The sequence below is a fragment of the Ciconia boyciana genome, chromosome 3, assembly GCF_034638445.1.
Source record: "Ciconia boyciana chromosome 3, ASM3463844v1, whole genome shotgun sequence".
Classification (NCBI taxonomy): domain Eukaryota; kingdom Metazoa; phylum Chordata; class Aves; order Ciconiiformes; family Ciconiidae; genus Ciconia; species Ciconia boyciana.
Window position 1 is genome coordinate 127,458,428 of NC_132936.1, and position 11,574 is coordinate 127,470,001.

At 53.1% G+C, this 11,574-nt stretch overlaps 1 protein-coding gene across 4 annotated transcripts; it reads right to left on the minus strand.

The window, feature by feature from the left end:
* Positions 1 to 81: 81 nt before the first annotated feature.
* Positions 82 to 11,551, minus strand: LOC140649836 (uncharacterized). 4 transcript variants are annotated; one of them, XM_072857617.1, is made up of 8 exons: positions 11,323 to 11,551; positions 10,610 to 10,825; positions 9,815 to 9,998; positions 6,262 to 9,492; positions 5,346 to 5,516; positions 4,881 to 5,053; positions 4,451 to 4,568; positions 82 to 3,421 (listed from the first exon to the last, which is right to left on the minus strand). In XM_072857617.1, the coding sequence occupies exons 1-8, from the start codon at positions 11,388 to 11,390 to the stop codon at positions 3,164 to 3,166; spliced, it is 4,419 nt and encodes a 1,472-aa protein (XP_072713718.1). In that variant the 5' UTR covers positions 11,391 to 11,551; the 3' UTR covers positions 82 to 3,163. The 4 variants fall into 4 exon arrangements, with proteins under 4 accessions (XP_072713718.1, XP_072713717.1, XP_072713716.1 ...); XM_072857616.1 differs by having other exon boundaries at positions 5,346 to 5,531; XM_072857615.1 differs by having other exon boundaries at positions 5,346 to 5,597.
* Positions 11,552 to 11,574: the final 23 nt, after the last annotated feature.

Sequence of the window (11,574 nt, forward strand, 5' to 3'; positions counted from 1 at the left end):
CTTTTGGGTTGCTTTTTATATAGAGGAAATGTAGTCATACCTAGCTAGCTACATTTACAATAAAAATTTGCCGTCTGCTCAATTGCCATCTGGTTCCCGCCCACTTGGAATGTTTCTTTGCATTAAGTCTCTTCCTTGGTGGACCTTCTCCTCTTTGTTTCTGTTTGTGGCCCAAGTAATGCTTGCGACTGGGACAGTGTAACATGTATTACAAATTCTGAGGTTTTGGTTTCTCGTGCCTGCGAGACAAACAGTAATCCAGGCAAGAGTTGCGAGTGTCTTGCATTGAGGAGCAGAGCTTGGACGAACAGAGGGAAGCTGCTGATTTCTGCGTGTGCAAAACATGGCAGAGGAGACATCGCTGAAGGCAATACTGGTTTCGATTTTGCCTTTCTAATTTCCCAGAGTATAAATTGTATTTATTTTATGATATTTTGAATCGTGCTCACTCAAAATAATTGAAGGCTCGGTAACAGACATGAAACTGGGTTGTTATTTTGGAGTAATCTAGTAGTCCTACATAACTAGTTCTTATTACTTCTTCAGCTGATGACAAGCTTGGCTGTTCAAGAATTTCATCAAAAAACCAAGCCAGCAGAATTGGACAGCAGGGAAAAACAGAAATAGTCTGGAAATAGCACATGGGTTGATAGGGGAGCAAAGAAAAAGTGACAGTACTGAAGCCAAATGCATGGTTTCACATTTAGATGGGGAAAGTACTTGTAGGCTGTGCAGCTCTAACCTGACGTTACAGCTTCTTGTAGGGTGGTGACGACGTCATCACTGAATTGGATTCTCTGTGGTTTTTTGAAAGTACTGGAAGAATAAGAGTCAAAGGAAAAGCTTTGATACCAAGAGAAAAATGACATGCCTTACAGTTGAGGTAATCGAAGGGTCTCGGGTGGTTTGCCATCGGTCTGGTTAGGGACCCGTTTTGGAGTTGCAGATCAAAATGAAGCATATTCTGGTAGGGGGACCCAGAGTGCTGGCTTCTAACCTTGGAGAGCCACTGCCATCGCAGTATCTTCAATACAATACAGTTCTACGCTTTGGAAAAGAAGGGGTACAAAGTAAGGAGGAAACGTAATTTGGAAGGGGCCAGCTAATCCTTGCAGCTTGTTGTCTCCATGTGTAACCACCTCCTTCCTTCTTCCCAGATCCAGCCGTGCCCAGCCAGCAGGTCCCCATGGGCCTCCCCAGCTACGGCGCGAGGGTCTGCGGGCTGCTGCTCGGCTCCTCCGTCCACCTGTGCTTGCTGGTTTATTTGTTGCAGATTTCTTCCCCGAGTCTACGCTTGCTCTGGTGTGCCCGCTGCTACTGCGCGCTCTCGAAACGAGGAGGAGATCCATTCCTACAGCGCAAGTACTAAACTACCTGATAGGGGGAAGGTGCTGGGGTGTCAGAGGGGGCAGGTGGGGACGGTCCTGTCACACCGAGGTGGGCTGGAATGGGCTGCAGCCACCAGGCAAGTCAAGTCTGATCTGCTGTGCGGATTGATTGTGTCTTTCGCAGGGGAGGCTCGTTTCCGTCTCTTCCGCACGTGCAGTACGCTGGCACGGAGCAGCGTTTCCCTCGGACGCTTGCAACACATGCCCCTGAGGCTGTGAAGCCCGGGTGTGGAGAGCAGTAACAGGAGCAGCCGGTATCGTTGGTCCTGGATACTCTGGAAGCCTGTAGCTACGAGGTGGGTGATCATCAGCACTGAATGTTTTATTCTGGGTAAGAGAGTCCTGGGGCTGAGAGGGATTTGGGGAGAAAAGTCTCATCTCTCTGCAGACTGCAGGATCTGCTGAGTCAGAGGCAGCAGGTGAGACAAAATGCTCCCCACTCCTGCTAGCCCTGGAGATGTGAAAGAGTAAAATGTTTGTCTCTGATCTCATCTGCTCTCTGCAATTCAGAAAGACTGAGCATTGCTACGTCACCACCTGGTGTTCGGTGCCCCATGATAAAAATACTTGTAGGGAGATTTCTAGTCTCCCTAGGTAGCCTGTTTTAATATATTTCTATCGTGATCAAAAGACTCTAACAGGAATCCTTCGTATTGCAAAGTAAATCAATTTATTCTTGCAAAGTAGGGAATACTTAATTACACTCCTGTTTTGCATTTCAAAAGTCAGTGATCCTATCCCTTAGTCTTCCTTCTCATTCAGTTCTTTCCTCCAGCTTTTGTAGTGCATGTTACCCTCTGAATTTGTATTTTGCCTACGAGCTCCACCCAGTGCGCTGGCTCTTCTGCAGGATTATATATCTCTGGCTGCCCTTCCTGTGCAGTATTTAGGATTCCTACCCCTAGAAGAAAAGGTGATGGTTGCTAAAAAGGTGATGGTTGCAAAAAAGTGTGATAGTGTGCTAAAAAGATCAGGGCCTGAGAAAGATCTCCCAGCTCTGAGGCTTTCTTGTGCGGGAGATGAGCGATTCAATCATTTGCAGAACCTCTGATTCTTCCCTCCAGCCAGATTTGCTGGTGCTGCTACAAGTGTGTTCCTACGTCCTTCTGTTCACATCTTGGGCGCTGAAGAACACAGAACTGGCAGTTATTGAAAATAATATAATGAAGGTACCTCATCAAATGCTGTCTTCCCTGTATCAGTGTTTGCCAAAGAAAAAAAAAAAAAAAAAGCCTGACGGACTGCCTGAGAGCCAGAGCTGGCTCACAGCTGGATGGGGGCATGCAGTATATGAATATAAAGAATTTCATTCCCATGTGGCCCCACTTGGTGGCCATTGATTCGAGTAATGGTTTCAGAGTGACTCCCATGCCAGATAACAAAGATCAACGAATGATATTTTACTGAACAGGAAACCACCTGTTTTCCCTTTGAGTGGGCCTTAAAGCTCTTCCCCAGCTCCCGTGTCCTCTGTGGCTCGGTATTGCATCTTGTTACTCAACTTCAAACGCCATCTGGACGAGGGGCCTCTTAGGAAATACACTAGCGTGTGGCATCATCTTATTCTTCTCTTTGTTCAGTTGCCAGAAGGAAGCAGTGTCTCTGCAGGGTGGAATTTGCCACAGGAGGAGCGGCCAGCACACAAAAGCCTTTTCAGGCCTCGAGCTCTCTAGCAGAAGAGAGGTGAGCCGGGAGGAGTGCAGCTCGGGTTGCGTTCTTTCTGCTGAGGCCAGTTAGCGATGCGGTTCCCCTCCAGCAGAAGTTCCTTCCTGTTTTTACAGGTGGCTATCCATAATTGTATGTCCTTTAATAGGTTTTGGATGCTCGGGGGTATTCTTGGTCTGAGGTGATTGTTCTTGCACCATAGCTGTCAAGGTGGGTTCAGCCCTTGCCCGAGTCTTGCGGAGGCCTAATTCATCCCTGTCTGAGTTTAAAGACTCCTTGGCTCTGTGCCACAACAAGTTTTGTCTCCACTGCATGCAGAAAGCAGCTACTTCTTCATCTTCAGAGTCAGGTGGGGGCTGTTGCAAACCCTGTTAGGAGGAGACAAAATATTTGCATGCTTTAATATATTGTTGTACATGAACTAGTTTAAAATATCTTAAACGATATAAAAGTCTGAATATATCAATGTGTGTGTGACTAGTGTGGCATCTCTACCCATTAATGCTTAAAAAACGCTTGAAATGCTTAATGCTTGAAAGTGCTTAAAAACCTGCTTGCAGAGAGATGAAAGGAATACAATATAGTTAGTTTATTGACAAGCAGGGAGATTTCCAAAGGGAAAAAGCCAGGTCATAAAGGACCTTGTAGTCTAGACAAACAAGATAAAAGAATGGCTAGTTACTTCAGGCTGACATCAACAAAGTAAAAAATGGACATATGTAGTATGTTTTTAACAGTGTGGGCAATTAAGCATAGGATGAGCTTTTCCACGCTTGTGGCTGATTCTCTGTCAAACAGGATTCTAACCAAAACTGTCTCTTTCAAAAAGATGTGCTCAGCAAAAGTTGTAGGATTATGTAGGAAGCTAAGGCACACAACAAACGACGGCATCAGTGGAGAGTCTGGTTGTATTTGCACTTGTTTTCCGAGTGCTTTCAGATAAAGTCTGCTCTCACAAACTATTTACAGTTGGATCAATCCGCCATCGTTGGCAGCTGCAAGGGAAGCTCTTGGGAGTTTCGATCAAAGCTCATCTTGAGACAACATAAAGGCTAAGACTGACATGGACTATTTCCAAATAAAGGCCTCCAACAAGATGCTGCTGCTCTCCTATCCAAAAATGAAATGGGAAACCGACCAGCTAAAGATGACTTCAGAGCTGGTAGCAGTGACAAAGCAGATTCAATGCCTGGAAAGAGGCGTAGCAGGCTTTGGAAACAAGACAGAAAGGCATAAAATAAAAACATCACAGTACGAATGTTTACCCCCAGCTGGAGTTGACAGCGGTCCCACGGCAGCCAGCTCCCACCTCCCATAACCAGACTTGGCTGTAGGCGCTGCCCACAGCATGGACTCCACCTTGCAAAACCTATTTGATGCCATCAGCGTTAACTTACTTTGATACATGCTGCCTCGGCTGCCTTCAGAACATGCAAAACCGCTTGAATTAGGTTCTGCGCGTTGCTCACGAGCAGCTCAGAAGAGGACTTGCTCTCTGCAGTGACTGCTTTTACCCTTAAAAGACATTTTAGAGGATTTTACTGGAAGAGCATCAGACAGCGTGCCTCCCCGGTGTGGCCAGAACTCTGTCACTTACTCCCAAGCCAGAAGATTGTCCCCTGCACTGTCAGAGGTTTCCATAGAGGCTGGAAAACCAGGGGAGGAAAGGGCTGTTTACAGCAAAAGGGGGAGGAGAGGGAGCCCACGGCATTGTAACCGAACTCTAGGGGCTACACCCGGATCCAACAAGGACCTCTGGAGACCACCATGCACATCTCTTTGCACCACCAGCCTTGGGAGAGCTTGTCCTTGACCCCGGCAACTCACCTGGCCACGATGCCGAGCTGGCTGCTGATGGTGTGGGTCTGCTCTGCGGCGCACAGCAGCTCTGCGGAGCATCTCTTGTCGAGGCAGTGCTTTGCAACGATGCGGCCAAATTTAACAAACACCTGCCCAGCGGAAGCAATTTGCCTCGCGCAGGTGACAAGCTGGTCCTTGCTCTAAAACAAAATAGAAATAAATGTGTTTGGGGAGAGAAGGAGAAAAAAAGACCACTTTTCCTGCAAGACAGGGGAGGCTCCAGCAAGCCCAGAGGTATTGTGAAACAAGGAAAGGACTGGATGCCAAGTTCACATCTAATCGGGAGGAGGTAATTTCTGGTGCTTTGTGCCGCGCTTACAAGAGCAGGGTAATGCAGGGGTTGCAGCAGGCACTGGGCAGCCCTGTCACTGGCTTTGACCGTGCTCTTGAGGAAGAAATGTGCTGGGGTGGAGGGGGTGAAACACTCCATACCACGATGGGGCCCTTCTTCCTCAGGAACTGGGTCATGTGAAGCATCCTTGTTGCCATGTCCTTGGTGACCTGGGACATCTTGCTGGGGCCACCCTGCCATGTGTCACTGTCTTCTCTCTCATGCTTTGCAGGGCCGCTGGCAAGGGAGATGCTGGGAGGACCATTCTGCTGCTGTTGAGACAAGAACTGAACAGATTCGAAGCCTGGAGCGTGCAGACGCACCGATGCTGAGAAGTCTCCAGCTGTGTGTTTCTGAAGCAGTTTTTGGTGAGTAAAGGAGACGGGAGAGCTGCCCGCCACCTCTGTGGGTCAGCTCTGCCTTCCCAACCAGCCCTTCTCTCCCCTGCCTTCGCCCATAGCGGGACTATCAAATCCAAATGCCCCGTGCTGCCATCTCCTGGAGCTATCTCCAAATGGGTGGTAGCTGTCATGTAAGCTGACAGCACCCGCGGCTGAGAAGTATGATTAAGTGCTCTAAACCACTCTGCTGAGCGGTCTGGATCGTGTTGCTGAAGCCTTTGCCAGCTCCTGACAACCGACAGCAGTTGTTGTGGGAGCGGAGTTGCTGGTACTCCCAAAGGGTGCTTGTGGGGAGGTGAGGAGCCGAGCAGAGAGAGGTAGTGTTTCAGGGGAGGGAGAGCAGTTACAGCCCTCTGCTCCTCAGAAACAGCGTTTTGGAGATGGGTTTATTTATATGCAAGAGTGTCCGTCAGATCAGATACCCAGAACTCAGCTGAGTAGGGCAGCCAGCAACCTGATCTAACTTTGAAGGTGGCCAGGGGGTTGGACTGTTGACCTCCAGAGGTCCCTGCCAGCATCGCTTCTCTTAATGCTCCATGGTGTGGGTAACAGGACTGACTGACAGCCCTGACCATCACCCTGCAGTAAGCGTTGACGAGGGAAAAAGCTACTGTACCGTTTCACGTGCCTCCCTGGCAGCTCCACTTGCTCGTCCGCTCCTGCTTGGGCAAATTTCTGCTGACTTGGTGTGGCTCAGAGCATCAAGCTCTCGGGCTGGCTGTTGTCTCGGAGAGCACTGATCCCCTGCGTTCTGCAAGCGTCGTCTGATGAGCCGCAGGACGTGTCCACTGATGCCCTGGACAGCCCGAAGCTGCGTGACGAGGTAGTGTGCCTTTGCTGACCAGTACCAGACAATGCTCTCTAGACGGAGAAGCCCTTTGTCCTGGCGGCTCTGGAAGAGCTGGTTGGCGCTGCCCACTGCGTCAGACGTGAGGACCAGGAGGTGGTCTGCAACAGAGAGCAGGTTCACCTGCAACTGCGGTTGAACGCTGGCCTCCAGAACGTCTTGGAGGGTGGTTTTGACCCACTGAACATTAGCCGTTAGCCGACTTGCCTTCTCTTCAAAGGCCTGTTGGCTCCTCTCCCTCTCCTCTTGAGAGAGGGGGGACAGGGCTGGTCCAACGACATCTCGGATGACCTGCAGGTGTTCGGTATTGACCTTCTCCAGGTGGAGCAATAACGCCTTGGCCCTGAGGGCCAAGTCTCTCTGCAGGAGCTCAAAGCGAATGTACAAGCTGGCAGTAGACAGTGAGGAGACTGAGAGGGTATTGGAGGCATCCAGCAGTGCTTCCATTAGCACCTTTATCTCCTCCCTGAGCGCTAGGATTTCACTGCGACCGTGGTCTTCAGGGCAGGACAAGTAAGAGAGCCGGGCGGCCTCCTGCAGCCTGAGGGAGTTCTCGGACACAGCAGCCAAGAGGCTCTGCGAGCAAAGCTTGTTCTTCACGGCGCTCCTCAGCTCCCTCAGGAACAGGACGTCTCTGCCTATGAACTGATCCACAGCACCCAGCAGGACGTGCATGCTGACGGCCCACTGGACACAGTGCAGCTCCAGGCTGGCCTCTCCCGCCCTGCAGGAGCCCTCGAAGGATGCTGCTTTCTCAAGTAACACTTTGGTGTTCATCTGAGCACGCGAAAACTTGGCTTGGACCTGTAGAAAGCTTTCCCAGACATCGGGGGAAATAGGATTTTCCTTACTACAGGCTACGCTTGCAATGTCTCCTGCTAACTTAACTGCTCCTGCTAAACCCATCATGGTCTCATCCAAAGCCTGTTTGCCTCTCGGAAAGTCATCAGACAAGATAAAGCCAAATACTTGCTGAGACAGACTATACCAAGAGCCTGCCACGGCTGCCAGGCACTCTTTGGTCTCACAGATCCTTTCTGAGAGCGCGAGTGCCATTTGGAGAAGTCTCCTTGGACGACGAAGCTGCCTTGGGGCCGTTTCCCTGGCCAGGCTAATAACACATGGCGTCAGTAATACAATCTTCTGGTACTGCCCCAGCGTCTCCGTCTGGGGAGACTCAGCAACGGGCAGCGCTTCCTTTGCCGCATCGATACAGCCGTTGGAGAGTTCAAGCAAGGCGGAGCAAGCAGCGTTGACAGCTGCCATATCATGGGCTCTTGTTGCTGCCAGGAGAGCCATAATGACAGGGTGCGTATCTCCCTTCCTTGGAGAAACATCCGGGTGTGAGTTACCTGCTCGTGGAGACGGACGACTTAAGATGTCTTCTTGCAATGCAGCCTCATCAGTAACGCTTTTTAGCCCAGCGTGCGACAGGCTGAGTTCAAGCGCCTTTGCGACATCAGTGCTTCGCACTTGTGTCCGGAGAGGGCTGAGGATATCTGGGTGGTTGGACCCATCCAGCCCGTCTTGGACATGGTGAGCAGCATCCATCAGGCAGCTTGCTGCCTTTGAAAAGACATCCCTAGTTTGGAGGCAGGAGGGTCTCTCTGGGCAAAGGGCTGTGACCGCTTTCAGCTCAAGGATGGAGTTGGCCAGTTGCTCAACCCAAACCAGCAAGCCGTTCCTGAAAATGGGGTCTGGGGATCTGTCCACGTACCTGGTGGTAGCTTCAACCACCCACCGAGCCCAACTGGTGAGGCGAGTTGTGTGCCAAGAGAGCCTCTCAGGGTCCTGACTCTCCAGGGCCTTTTCACACCATTCCTGGTGCTTGGCCATTTCCTGGACGGACAGCTTAAGGAATTCACGCGTGCTGACCGTCTCCTCAAAACACTGCAAGAGGCTTTCTGTTGTTCCAGCCCACGCGTGGTACAAGGACTGCAGTTGCTCAGCAGCGCTCGTCTGGGCTGTATTTCTGCTCATTTCTGCGAGCAGTGGAGGGAGACTGGCAAGGAGTCTCTTCAAATACTCTACCCACTCTCCGATTTCTCTAGCCGCTTGGGTTTTGGTGCACCTGGCCAGAACAAAGTCTGCCACTCGGAGCATCTGCTGGGCGTGTGTGAAGAAGGTGGCAGTGAGGGGCTGGAGCTTCTTTAGAAGTCCTCCTTGTCCTGCTGGAAAACACCCTGTACCGGCAAGGCTAAGGGCATCTTCAACTAACTGCCTCAGGGGCTCCTTACCCTCAAAGAAGGTGTCGAGGATTTGGCACAGAGTAGCTGTGAGCACTGCCTGGTCGAGAGTCTCCACCTCCTCTCTCATGGTGTGACATTGCTTCTCCAGGCTGCTTTCTCCCCAGCTTTGCCCTGGCCGTGCCTCCTGCTGGCTTACATGGCTGCAGATGCTCTTCCTCAGCCGTAGCAGAACCCAGCAATGTTTTACCAGGTCCAGCTTTAGATCTGGCCTGGATGAGTCTGCTAGAAGCATGCAGTAGAAAATGACAGCTTCCACGTGAGCACTGAACTCGCTGTCGGAGAGGTGCACTGGGTCTGGGCAAGAGAGGAGAGCCTGCAGCCTGCTCAAGTGCTGGGAGAAGGTCCCGTGTCTGTCCCGTGGCTCCTTGCTGCCCGTATTGTCGATGAGCAGGGAAGTGAGCTCTTTGACGGTCCTCTCCGTCAGCTGGAAAGCGTAGTCTTTGGAGAGGTTGACTTGCTGATCCCAGGAGTGTTTAAGATCTCTGTGCTTGGCTGCATGGAGCAAAGGAATGCATTTCTGAAGGAGCTGCAAAGTTTGGGCCAAGCTCTTCCGTCGAGGACAATCTCTGAGTTCCTCGAGGCGCTTTGCTGTCAGATTGCTCAGCAGAAGCAAGGCCTCAGAAAAGACCCGGAAAGCAGCCAGCAGTCCTGGCATGTCCCCTGCATCCCGCAGCACGCTCAGGCACTCCAAAAGCCAGCTGGCAGCCCGAGTTATCCTCCTCGCCCCAGCAGCGTCTTCGATCTGAAGGATCTAACCAGAAAAAAACGGCAGAAAAAGCGGTCAGAGTGGCTAAGGCTCAAGAATCCCTGTTCACTGTTTCTGCCCTTGTGCAGCCCAGATGACGCCCAGCCCTTGGAGGGAAGAGAAGAGGTGCGCTTTGCTCCACAGACCTGCCCTAGCGAGCACACGGTGAAGAAACAACCGCTGCTCCAGCTAGAGCTTCCCCCGGGCCCCAGCCCATCCTGGTGGAGGGCAGCTCTTGTCCCTCCTTCAGCTGCACCCTCACCCACCGCCGCGTCCCAGCCTGCCCTCCTCCCCTGCTCGCTCCGGCACTGTCCCCCTCCGCCGTTACCTTCGCTGTCTCTGTTAAGACCCTCTTTGCCGCCGCAGCCAGCTCCTCCCTGTGGCTGGGGTTCTCGGGCCGTACCTGGAGCTTGCGGGCTGCCAGCAGCACGCACCTCCCTGCCAGGACGAGGGCCTCGGCCGCAGGACGCGTCTCCTCCTTGAACGCCTCGTCGCTGGACTCCTCGGCCAACCTGCGACGGAAGCGGCTGGGCTCAGCTCTTCGCCATCCCGTGAGTACCAGCCTCGGCGGGTAGCAGCAAGGATGCCGTGCCGGTCTCGGGCTTTATCACGACAATTAGCCACGCCAGACCTTAACTGGGCTTGAATTGATTTTAGCTGTATTTGCAAACTGTTGCGGAACCTTTTGCGGTGGCTGCAGTCACTTGAAGGTGGGGTGTCTTCTATCTACCAGGTCCTAGCTGTAACAGCAGAATAACCCAGCGGCCAGTGCCTAATCTGTGGTGTTGGGCTCCAGTTTACTGAAGCATTCAGTAAATTCACTGAAGCGTTTGGTCAAGTGCCCGACGACTATTTTAAGATGTGTTTAGCTTAAACGTTGCTCGTTGAGGTTTTGCTTACTGTGCCACCTCCCTTCCAAGCGCATATCCCTGCTTTGTCCCATCTCTCCTTGTCCCTTCCTAATCCTGTTCCCCCCCTCACGTTCCCCATCCCTTCCTCCTCACGTTCTCACCTCTCCAGCGGGGTTCAGGCAGGAGAGGCAGGCTCCCTGCCGGTTTCTTGGCCATCCCTTCCTCCTCCTTCCCAGCCCCCAGCTCTGCCCGGAGACACCCAGCAAACTTACCTTCTTGCAACGGAAGCGAGTTCTTCCGTGGCTTTGGCTAATTTTTCTGCATTCTGCCCTAAATTGGGAAAGGCCTGACAAATCCCATCTTCCCATTCCAGGGCGAGGATTAGATGGCAGAGCTGCGCAGCCATGGGGCAGAGGATCCCTTGAATAGCTTTGTTTTCTGTTAGGAGCCCGAGGTCGTAGAGAGAAAGAGGCTCCATTGCGTCCTGCCTGGAAAAGGGAAACAAACCCTGGGATTATCTGGGATCCTTTGCAGTCCGTAACGGTTACCAGTCTTACCAGCGGCCTTGGATTTGGATGGCAGCTCCTGGCTTTGGAAACGCTCCTGGCTTTAGCTTCTCCCAGCCCTGCGACGAGGTCAGCACCCTGCCTTTCCCCCCGCGTTCCCGCTGCGGACGCCCGGCTCCGCTCAGCGCCGCGTCTCGGGGGTGCCCCGCGCCCGTCCCTCAGTTCGCATCCACGCGGCTCCCGGCGCGGACGGTGCTGCGGACGAGTGCCGGGGACGGTGTGGCGGGCTGTTCCCAGCAGCGTGACGGTTCCCGTGGCGGTGACGGCGAGGTGACGGTGACGTTAGCTCCTAGCAGCCGGCTGTCAGCGGGGGGACACGGGGGTCCCCACGCCACCGCGGGCCTGTGCGCGTGCAAACAGCTCCTGGGCAGGGATGGGAACCCGGGGCGGGGTGGGGGGATTAATTACACCGTGATTACCGCAACTCGGTTCCTGTTGTGGACAGGGTGGAGGGCGAAGGTGGAAGGCAGGCGCCTGCTGCCGGCATAGTGGGGGGCTGGCGGCTGGCACCCCCGTGGGCCTCTCCCCGGCTTCCCCCCGCTCTTTGGAGGCCCGGCCCGTTGCCGGGGGCCGCTCCCCGGGGTTGCTGTGCTGCAGGGCCCTGCGCGGGGGGTGTCGGTGTGAGAGGCGCCGGGGCCCCGCCGCCGGGATGCGCCGCCGTCGCCATGGAG

What these genes read in the sequence shown, in the direction of transcription:
- LOC140649836 (XM_072857615.1), bottom strand. Translation starts at nt 11,390, where the DNA reads ATGCCGGCAGCAGGCGCCTGCCTTCCACCTTCGCCCTCCACCCTGTCC. An exon ending in CTCGCTTCCGTTGCAAGAAG is followed by an intron (nt 9,999 to 10,609) that starts GTAAGTTTGCTG and finishes CTTCCGTCGCAG; the next exon opens with GTTGGCCGAGGAGTCCAGCG. An exon ending in GGAAGAAGGGCCCCATCGTG is followed by an intron (nt 5,054 to 5,345) that starts GTATGGAGTGTT and finishes ATTTTGTTTTAG; the next exon opens with AGCAAGGACCAGCTTGTCAC.